We start from the raw sequence: 12174 nt of genomic DNA, 5'->3' as shown, positions 1-12174 counted from the left end.
AGTCACATTATCCTGACACCAGACTGAACAGTCCTAACATTAACCTCTTAATGCTGAGTGCCAAGCGAGGCAACTGTTAGTACCATTTTTTAAAGTCTTTGGTATGAATCGGCCAGGGTTTGAACCCACGACTTACCGCTTCTGAGGCAGACGATCTAACCACTAGGCCACTGTAGCGGCATGTTGGAAGAAATATCAATGTCAAGTTTAGAAATCAACATAGAGTAAGATATGTATCAGTAAATAAAAATTTACATAGGGTAAATGTAACAGTTTCTGCACTAATATGCTGGGCAATGTCCACATTAAAAGGATGGCCATTTCTGAAGGGTACTTTTGAGCACAAACTCATCAGTGTCATGGAATTCTGGCCATATGAAGCAGGTGGCTACTGGTTGGGGGGGATTCAAGAGGGGGACCACTATATTAAGAAAATGTTTAGGTATTCATATATAATTTAGTTTGCTATTAATCTTATGAAAGTTTTGGTACCAGACTACACAAACTGGAATCAGTATGTGACTGGGTACAGGTTTCATTCTTGTCCAAAATGGCGGTGTTAAGTAAATATTTGAGATGATGACATTCAGCATAACAGTTTCCTTCCTTAATATGGGTGAGCCATACTTATTCTGCTTTTACCACTGAGATTTTCTATTTACAGGGGAGTAACATTTTTTAATCCAAATTCTATTCATTATAACAGTGTCTGCAACCAAATGAATAGTCAAACGTGGTTATCCCAATTTTGAACAATGTAATCATAATGTATCTTGTCCTTCACATGATTTTGGTCAGTGAATGTAATATTTTAAGATGTTTTTGGACACAGAAAAAAGTAATTATTTTTGCCGTCCAAAGACATGCAGAAAATACAGTTGCAGAATATAAATTAAGATAAATTATCTTTAACATTAATCAATATTTCTCACTTTTTAATTCTCTCCTTCTTGATTTCTAGTCTCTTTCTGTCAACCTCAGCCTTTTCATCCTCTGTGAGAGCATCATATTCATCCTCTGACATTTCCTCCAATCTGTGCCTCTCCTCCTCTTCATGCAGTTTGTCCAATCGTTCTGGAATACACAACAGAAATGTTTGCAGCCAACAGCATTGCTGGAAATTTCATGTCAATGTTAATGATATGTTGTACATTTTATATGCTTTTGAAAATCAAATGAATGAAACCCACTGTGCTAAAGACAAAATTGATTTTTGTGTTTCACATTAAAAAATCTTAGTGAAATTAAAGGGGTAATCCATTTCAGTGTAAATGGGTCCTGCTCAAAATTGAACCCAATCCAAATGCTGAATGTTAATGATATAAATCTGTGGAAATTGGTCAAATTCTGTAAAGTAGATTAACTGAGGTAAATTTGAGACTTTTTTCAAATAATGTTGTTGAAAAGTGTTTCTATTTTTGTAATGGTTTCCACCTTTGATGATGGATTGGCAACATTTGTAAAAATCTGAAAACCCTTCATGCCAATATGCTGTCAAATTTTGTAAAATTTTGATCAGTGGTTTTTGGGAAGGAATCATTTCAAGGTTTTCCAATGTTTAGTGAAATTAGCCAAATTTAATGGCAGATTAGCAGTTTTTGTATCACAATAGTTTTTGTCATATCTGGTCCTGTTCTACTCAGCTGTTATTAGGACAACATTTAAACATATTTTTACTTTTGTTTTTCTATTGTAAGTAAAGACTGCCATATGTATAGAAAGATAAGCATCATTTATAAAGCTATTTAGACAAGGATCCTTTCTGACAAATTAGATCAATATCTATTAAACAGTGTTTGCGAAACTGTTGCTTAAATCTTTTCTATTTTTCTTAATGGCTGATTTGCCCAAACTTTCAAGTCATTAATAAAGGATGCCTTTAGTTAAATTGGTCAAATTTTGTACAGTGATATTTTATGGATCATTAAAGGTTTTCCTATTTTTAGTCGTTGTTGTTGTAGGGTTTAATGCCATTTTTCAGCACAAGATAGGCTATACATGGTGGCCAGTATAATTGGTGGAGGAAGAACCCTGGAAAAATCCCAGGAAGAACCATTGACCCACGAGAAGCTACTGGCGGGCTTTCTCACGTACCAACCCTATTTTTAGTAACTGTGGATATGTTTCGTTAAATTCATTAAAAGGTTTCTCTAGTTTTGGTAATATTGGCTATTTCTGATTATAGATCATCATTTGCATACATGAAAAAACTTTTCTTCTATATCTCTGCAAATTCTGTCAAAATCATTTTAGCAACTTAGAGAACAAGTTGTTTAAAGTTTTTTTTTTTTACTGTTTGAAGAAATGGTGGCCATATCTGATGACATATTGGCAACATTTCCATGGATTTGAAAGACCTTCATGCTGGATGCTTTGTGTCATGTTTATTCAAATTCTGTTCAGGGGAGATCTGAGGGTTGTTCCTGTATAAACATATATAATAATAATAATAATAATGAGGACTTTGTATAGCGCCTAATCTTTAGAAGCCCTAAGCGCTTTACAACATTAGACAACACTATAAGATAAAAAACATAATGATATGATTACAAAAACAAACACCATGAAATTAGAAAACATTAAAAAAACATGCTGAGAATATTTAAGGTAGGAAACATTATTAGGTCTTTAAGTATATGGGACCAAGGGAAGACATTTTCAATGTGGAGTAGTCACCAATTGATACAAATTAGAATCTGTTTAATTTTCATATGAACTAGGAATAATCTGAGTACCCTGGTATATATTTTTAAGAAACTGCCTTCCCTGGGTACCATGTATGTTTAAATGGAACAGTTCTGAGAAGCTGCTAAAAGGTTTTCTATTTTTAGTAATGGAAGCCAATAATTTGCTTCATCAGCATTATTTGAACATACTTGAAGAACTTGATACCAGCATGCTTTCTGTCAAATTCAGAAAAATTATGTTAAGCATTTTCTTTTGAAGACTGTTTTTAAAGGTTGTTTCATTTTTACTAGCAGTAACCATAATGGATGATGAATTAGCATCAAGTGATAAAATCTGGAAGGCATTAGTGCCAGAAAGCTCCAAGTAATATTCTAACCAAATTGGTCAGGTGGTTTTTGAGAAAAGTTGCAAATAACAATTGTTAACAGATGATGGATGAAAACATGAGACACAAACTTAGGGTGAAGGGCTACACCATAAACCAATTTGGTCTAATTGCTTGCACCCCATACCATAATATACCCTCTCTATATAACTTTCCAACTATTGCAAAATAAAATCTTGATTTAAACAACAAGGCCAGCATGATGGCCATTGCTATCTGAAAAATTATATGAATTTCTATGCTTACTGGATTTTAGTACTGTAGGTTCCACAAGTGACAACATACAAACAAATGAACAAACAAGAGTTGACACTTTATTCCCAACAATCCCACCCTGCAGACATAAAAAAGGTAAGAAGTTGCCCTTCTGGGGGGCATGGGGATATAGAATGGGTCTGATGCATCCTCCTTGTCCTAAGAGGTGACAATTCAAGAAAGGAGCTGTGGTGGTTCATAGGTTAGCTTGTCAAACACATGTCTAAAAAGGTATGGGTTAACATCCCACCAATGAATCATCCCAGAATTGCTACAGTGGTGTTTCCTTTGGCAAGACACTTCACTCCAAATGCCTGAGTATTAAATAGCCTGTTTGTGTTGCTGTTCTGTAAACACTATAAAGCACCATACCAAACCAAAATAAACCTTTTATTCATACAGACTCTTTCTTTTTATATCAGAATGATGAAAATGTAAATTTTAGAACTGTTTTCAAGTTGGTCAATTAATTAATGCCTTTAATCTCTTACCCTTTTCTTCCTGTTCTTTCTTCTCTTGTTCCTTTAGATGATTGTAGTCCAGTTTGAGTGTGACAAAAAAGATGAATCTCCGGTTGTTTAGGGCTTTCAAAATGGCATTAGCAGCTGTGTACAAGTTCTGGGCAAACAGTGTATCCAATCCATCAAACACCACTCCTCTGCTACAGTCATTAAGCTGTTAAATTGAAGCAACAATAATGTATAAATTTATTTACCTTATTCAATATAACACTTACACAAGCCTTAATAAGTACAAATCCCTTTTATTTAGTCAAAATTCACATTTACCTCGCGCTTCGTGGGAAGAAAGTGATAAAAAGATTACACTTTTGTCCTTAGCTTTCATAATAATGAATCCCTCAAAATCTGGCTGTAAAACCAATCACCATTTCACAACCATAAAGCAAATTCTCCTGTATCAACAAAGATTTGCAATTTTCAGAACTTATTTTGAGACCTGTGGACAATTTTAACACCTGCAATGAAAGAGCACAAAATTCAATAAAAAATCATAGCTGCTTCATAGAGGATGTGTATTTAGAGTTTTATGGTTGTGATTTCATTACAACTTATTGAACAATGATTTCTAACAATGCAGATCAATGATGCTGCCATAATATATACAACTATTACTCATTACTTCATTCTTTAATGTTCATTATGAAGTAAAGTACAAATTATCTATATCATCATTCTCTTGTTTAGTTTTAGCTAATCAAAAAATGAACTACATTTGAAGTGACAGGATTAAGCAGTGAAAATGCAATGGGTTTTAACGAGCAAGCCCTATAGCTGACAAACTAGGTTCCAGTCTCCATATAAATACCTCTTTTCAGTAATGCTCTACTGTTACTATCCAATCTGCCCCTTACAGGGTGCTATAGCTGATTACAAAATTGAAGAATCAACCAAGGAGGCTCCTATCTACACGTATATATGCAATATTTTCTTCTAATTCAAAACTCTTTATATTACTTTTGAAAAAGAATTAAAAATATAAAAACTGTGTTAAGTAAATACTACAAAAAGAATTACATTATCATAAAAGCTGTCTTGCTAGAATACTTAGACTCATGTTATTCTTAAGAAGTTTTTAAGTTCCGAACCGTACTGGATTTATTATTAAATAAAGTATGGGTCAAACGTTTTAGACATTTTGTGTAAATATTTTCATCTCACACCGTATTATTCTTATATGAATAAAACAGAAAAATCAATCAAGAACTCTCTCTGTGACTACCACTTCCTCCAGTTTTTTCATTGCCAGTGCAAGAAATATTCTTACTGGTGCATTGGCATAATGATCAGTGCATCATGATTGACTTGTGTTATCCTGATTGCTTGAAAGGATAACAGTACACAGGTTAAGATAACAGTGTAGTCCTTTAGCCTATACTGACTGCCATTGGAGACACCATAAAATAATAATAATAATAAAATTAATAATAATAATAATAATAATAATAATAATAATGATAATGATGATAATAATAATAATAATAATAATGATAATGATAATAATAATAATAATAATAGTAAAATAAATAGCATAAATGAAATAAATCTTATAAAATCACAATTACTATCTCTGTGTCAAAGTTGCAACTATTTAATAAATTAACTTTTTCTACAGCTATTACAATTCTGAAACATAAATGTGAAATTTTTTTGTATATGCTTTGGCATGGTTTTCTCAAGAGCACCATTTATCTTACAAGACAGAAGTCTAGATGGTGTTTCATTTGATTCCATCGGCTTTCAGGTCCAAACATACATGACGACAGCAGACTAAATGATGTCTCATATTATTCCAGCAGCTGTAAGGTCCAAACATAAGGGCTCACTTACTACACTCACCAAAGCAAAAGCTCTACTATGTGAAAACAATTTCCATGAATTCAAAATAAAAACAATTCTTTTTTTTCAATTGCTGAATGCTATTTTCCCATTAGCCACAGTGGCAATCATATTAGCTGTAAGACTAGCACCATTTACATTTATGACAATCCAGACACTATTAGAAAATGTTTGGTGAACCCTGTTTTGATATGACCATCCCATTCAGGAGACTTAGTGACAAGATTTTCAATATGTTCACTGTGGCAGCCATATTTGAGGTGAGGTTGGTAACATTTTCATTTAGGACCAACTAGATATCATAATTAGTCTCCTGGTGAAAACTTGATATCAATACAACTTTCTATTTTGAAGGAGTAGCAAAAATATGATTTTCAAGATTGCTGCCATGGTGACCATACTGAATGTCAAATGAACACCATTTTTTTTAGTACCAACAATAACATCATAAAGAGTCTTACTCTGAAAAACCAATACTGATATGATTTTCCATCTAGAAGAACAAGTGATACGATTTTCAAGATGGCCACTACAGTGGCCATCTTGGTTATCAGATTGACATAATTTTTATTTACAATCAAATATACACCATCAGAAATCTTCTGGTAAAATTCCCATGCTCACAGGACTTTCCGTTTATGAAAAGTAGGAAAAGCATGATTTTGAAGAAAGCTTATATCATGGTTATATTGGATGTTAGATGGCAAACTAAACATGATAAGTCTTCTGGTGAAAACCCGATGCCAATGTGACTTTCCATCCAGAAGGATTAGTGATAAAAAAAATTCAAGATGGCTGCACTGCTGGCCATACTGGAATTCAGCTCAGAAACATTTTCTTTTAGGAACAGGTAGACATAATAAAAAGTCTTCTACTGAAAACCCCATGTTGATATGACCATCCATTCAAGAAAAGCAGTGATAACAAGATTTTCAACATAGCTGATGCTGTTGCCATAATGGATGTCCAAGCTGAACCATTTTCAGTTAGGTCCAACTAAACATCTTAAGAAGTCTTCTGGTGACAACCCCATTTCAATATAACTTTCTGTTCTGGAGGATTAGCAATAAAAAGATTTTCAATATGGCTAAACCCCCATTAATATCCATTCTGGAGTAGCAGCAATAACAAAATTGTCAAGGTTGTTGCAGTGGTGGCCATTTTGGATGTCTGAAGAGCACCAATTTCATTTAGAACCAACTAGACCTGGAGATAAATGTGTGTATAAAGGTTAATAGCAATGCTTGAGGTAGTTTAGGAGGATTAGTGATAACAAACTTGTGCTAAGGGAAGGATGAACGTCCAAAGATGGACATTGAACAACAGAAGATAGACAACAAGCCATCAGGTAAGCTCTTCTGGTCTCTGACCAATGGAGCCAAAAATGAAGCTTCCTTGATATGCTTTAACTAGTTAGAACAAATTTCTATAAATAATAAACAGATAAAATATTATTTCATTTGCAAAGTCCAAATATATTCTGTTTGGGTATATTAAATATTTGAAATTTAAGATGTGAAAAAAACTTGCTTTTAAATTACTAACCTGAAGTCTCTCAGCAAGTATTTCAACCAAAAGTTCTTCAGGCAGTACACAACTCATCAAGCCTTCTTCTCCTGCTACACTTGCACTCACGCTAAGTCGTCGGGCAATAGGAGCAGCTAGAGGTGGTGGACTGCTGGGAACCTGAAAACATACAACCATACCAATTATCTTTACCTTTTATATTCTAGCTTGTCAGCTGTTTCTTATAAAATGTTGTTGTCCTGAATTTCTTAACCCTAAAATAATCTTGTACATGTACAAAGATAGGACTTATTTTCATTGCTATTTACTTAACTGAAGCACTGTATCATATTTACCTCTGCTTCTATATCAATAAGAAACATGATGTTAATCTAATTAAAGAGGTGAAGCTGAATAAAAATACGCCACAAATGTATGAAAAATTTAAATTCATGCAATTCTACTGAAAATAATATTAATCAATAACTCATAAGGACTATTTTGTTTAAAAATGTATCTTTAACAAATAAATATAATCTTAATACCAGCATTAAATGTGTTAAGTTTACAATCACTGAAGTTTGAACTAATGGCTACAACTTCCAGAGTGTCACGTTTTTTAAAAAAGAGTGTTTAAACTGTGAAAAAATATATCTAGCTTCATCGTTATATGAAATAACTAATACAAAAGAATTTCATGTGCAAAGAAATAAGATTGGAGTGACAAAAAGGTGGAAAGGCATGTACAAAACTGCAATCCTAACTAAAATTTGAGTTTTAACTTGAAATTTCTGGGAAGGTTGTGTTTTCTTGATTCATGATAGTAATTCCTGTGAGGAATGTGCTGTCTTGTCTCTGTCAGGTAATTGTTCTACCAAGTACATGCATCATCCAATAAAGCAGGTTAACTTTAAGAATGAATACTGAAATTATTTTGGTGTGAATATAACAAATGCCAGTCATACCATTATGGTTGCAATGTTTACACCTGTAAATGGCTTAATTTAGTTTACAGCCTGTAAACATTTACAAAAACTCGTAAACATGTAAATGATCACACAAGTGAAAATTAGTAGGTATGGGGATAGGATGAGTTTGTTCATTTGGAATCAATGATATTGTTTCAGTTTTTGCAAACTGTGTACATGTTTTGTACATTTTGGTAAATGTTGCAGCCTTACATACCTTCTGGTTCATTAAACTACTAACAAATACTGTGAATATAAGTTACTTTCATTTTTCTTATATATCTATTTTCATGGATTTTGGTGTTGCTACAAATTTACAGACCAAATGAAAAAAATGATGTATGTATGAAGAAAACTGGGCACAGGCCTATCTCAAACTGGCATCTAAATGAATATAAATACTGACACTGAAGAAACTGTAATTTGTTTTTTTAAAAACAACAGGAAATTATGCCCATGAAATAATATAAATTAAACAGGATGAGAATTTAGAAAAGCTTTGAATTAAAATATTGGTCTAAAACTTTTGTTTCATCGATTTAAATATAGGTGTATTCAGATGATGTCCTGAATGATATTTGCTGTTGCGTTATAAAACGCACTAATTCAAATAGACTGAGAGGTGACTGAAATGTGTTCACAGCATATGACTGCATTGACTTCGCATCCCTTCTACCTCTGTTCAAATGAACGGTATGCCTTCTAATCACTCATGAAAAGTCATGGAGTTGCTCCTAACGCAAATTGTGGCACAATGAAACAGTGGCTAGAAGATGGTATTAAGGGGTGACTGGCATTATTGGTCATGTGCTACTGCCAATTTGCCAACATTCAATTTGCCTATAAATAACAATGAAAAGAACCTCTGAGAAATTTAAAACAAACTTGTAAAAATCCAAACAAAATGTTTAAGACATTACTGAAATGGTACATGACCTGATGTCAGTCCATATGATGGACCTTGAGCATCCCAACTTGGAAAATCTCTGACAACAAAGTGTCAGTTTGAACAGTAGGAATCTTTTGTAGGTAAGATGAATGCATACTTAATGTGTTAACAAAAGAAAGAATGATACAGAATCATCAAAGCCCATGCAAAAGAAACTTTTTATACACTTTTTAAAGACTGTTTTGCATTAATAGTCTTTCAGATGCAGCATCAAATACGATGAAATCTGAAAGGACATTAGATCAGTGATGCATTGACTAGAGCCAACATGATAAAACATGGACTACAGCTTTTGATTTCCATTACCGTAATGACTAGACGGTCTCATGACAATAACAATATATTGAATTCAGTTACTCATTCAATATAAAGATTCAACATTAAAGATTAAACATGACCTAAATTTACCTAGGCTACTGGCATCAACATAGCACAAATCTAGATCAATGTTGTATAATTCCACCATACTGTCTGCAATATTTTGTACACAATAGTGTTATATCATTTTCCAAATGTAATTATAGGTAAACGTGGTTGACAGCAGAATTTCAAGATTTAAATAAAAATAGAACATCCTTTATATAAAAAATAAATTACAAAATACAGGACTAAAAGTTTTTAGGGATCGTTTGTCTACCAAAAATTAAGAACAATATGGTAACTTATTAAGTTATTTAAAAGAGCATAGAAAATGTTATAAACCCACAAAGAATTAAATTCAAATATTTTGATTCATATCTTTAAATTTTTTCTACAACACATTCATGGCAAAGAAACTGTATAATATACAGACGACTGCAATTTCTATGTTTACGGACACACAAAAATCTGTGACAGCAAAATCAGAGGTGAAACAATTAAGCAAACAAGTGAATAAAAAAGAAATAAAAAAGTATTGAAAACAAAATGAATTTTAGCTGTAAAAATGAGAGACAGCAACTTATCTTAAAATAGCAATATCAAACAATGTGATTTATTTTACCATATAAAGTGCAATAAACTGTGATAAGAGATCTTGGAGTTACAGTACTTTTCCCATTATAAGACCAAGGGACTAAGGTAATAAATTTATCAAAAGTAGGGGTTGGGATAATTGTACACATTTGCCAAAAAAATTTAAACAATGAGTGAATAAATTACTGGATAAATATGGTGCTTTATATATGTAAGCAATATGCAATTTGCATTTGTGTAACTTATTCAGCAAAGCTGCTTTATACAATGGTGTTCACAGAAAAACTCTAAAGCTGTAACAAAAGAGTACTGGTGACTGATAGGCACGGTTCATGTGGAAAAGACAGACATTACAAAGGGAAACAACTGTATCTAGACAATGAGTCTACTACTTAAAATAAGACACGCCAAACACATTACATAAAAACTACACTTCATCTGCTAAAGAATGTGAGAGGAGATTTGACTGTCTTTTTTTCAGTGTCAAGGTTTACTCATCATTTGTCAGTAAATTAATTAACTATGTTAGTTTGACTTTTAAAATTTTCCTGGGCTTAGTAGTGAATTACAAGGCTAGAGCTTTACAGTAACCTTATTTTTATAAAATGAGGTGACTAAGAATGAGATTCTTCCTATAAAAGGTACCAGTCCATCACAGGTTAACAACCCTGCTTATTATAGGTGGGTTAAAAGTCTTGTAGTTACAATAAGTCTTGAATAGTGTGAATTCATTTATTTTTATTCTCATATTTTTTATGGTTTTTTCCATCCTGAAAAAGACATTTTCAATGTAACATAATTACAATTTTACCAAGCCATTGGAAAATGTGTATTGGTTGATTAAAATCAAATCATATGACAGAAATTAGACGTTATTAGTTCAAAACACCAAAAAAGAACTGCTTATTCATGTGCTTTAACAATATTTGTAAGCAATGTTTAACAGATCAGGTATTTCTTTCTTAGACTGCTTATTATTTATTTAACTGTTTGTTGGTGTACAAGAATTGAACTCCATATTTTACAGGATTCGTTGAAGCTATGAGCCTTGAAACTTGAATACATGCTGCACAGACAGCCTTCACTTGAAATTGATTATATGCTGCACAGACAGCCTTCACTTGAAATTGATTATACACTGCATGAACAGCCCTTGTTTGAAATTGATTATACACTGCATGAACAGCCTTTGCTTAAAAATTGATTATACACTGCATGAAGAGCCTTTGTTTAAAATTGATTATACACTCCATGAACAGCCTTCACTTGAAATTGATTATACAATGCATGAAGAGCCTTCGCTTTAAAATTGATTATCACTCCATAACAGCCTTCACTTGAAATTGATTATACAATGCATGAAGAGCCTTCGCTTTAAAATTGATTATCACTCCATGAACAGCCTTCGCTTGAAATTGATTATACAATGCATGAAGAGCCTTCACTTGAAATTGATTATACACTGCATGAAGAGCCTTCACTTTAAAATTGATTATACACTGCATGAAGAGCCTTCACTTTAAAATTGATTATACAATGCATGAAGAGCCTTCACTTGAAATTGATTATACAATGCATGAAAAGCCTTCACTTGAAATTGATTATACACTGCATGAAGAGCCTTCACTTTAAAATTGATTATACACTGCATGAAGAGCCTTCACTTTAAAACTGATTATACAATGCATGAAGAGCCTTCACTTGAAATTGATTATACAATGCATGAACAGCCTTCACTTGAAATTGATTATACACTGCATGAAGAGCCTTCACTTTAAAATTGATTATACATTCCATGAACAACCTTCACTTTAAAATTGATTATACACTGCATGAACAGCCTTCACTTTAAAATTGATTATACACTGCATGAACAGCCTTCACTTGAAATTGATTATACAATGCATGAAGAGCCTTTGTTTGAAATTGATTATACACTGCATGAAGAGCCTTCGCTTTAAAATTGATTATCACTCCATAACAGCCTTCACTTGAAATTGATTATACAATGCATGAAGAGCCTTCGCTTTAAAATTGATTATCACTCCATGAACAGCCTTCGCTTGAAATTGATTATACAATGCATGAAGAGCCTTCACTTGAAATTGATTA

The 12174-nt window shown here is 32.7% G+C and overlaps 1 protein-coding gene across 1 annotated transcript in view; it reads right to left on the bottom strand.

The window, feature by feature from the left end:
* Positions 1 to 12174, bottom strand: part of LOC149780098 (axonemal central pair apparatus protein HYDIN-like) — a 240483-nt gene that overhangs the window by 131584 nt on the left and 96725 nt on the right. Inside the window, exons 41-43 of the mRNA XM_089936859.1 lie at positions 7231 to 7371; positions 3820 to 4003; positions 933 to 1074 (exon numbers count right to left, since the gene is read on the bottom strand). Of these exons, the coding sequence (XP_089792985.1) occupies positions 933 to 1074; positions 3820 to 4003; positions 7231 to 7371 (467 nt within the window). The remainder of the gene's footprint in view (positions 1 to 932; positions 1075 to 3819; positions 4004 to 7230; positions 7372 to 12174) is intronic.

Source organism: Sinohyriopsis cumingii, chromosome 16 (assembly GCF_028554795.1).
Source record: "Sinohyriopsis cumingii isolate HCF-2022 chromosome 16, ASM2855479v2, whole genome shotgun sequence".
Lineage (NCBI taxonomy): Eukaryota > Metazoa > Mollusca > Bivalvia > Unionida > Unionidae > Sinohyriopsis > Sinohyriopsis cumingii.
The sequence above is the reverse complement of the archived record's forward strand: the minus strand, read 5'-3'. Positions and strand labels throughout refer to the sequence as shown.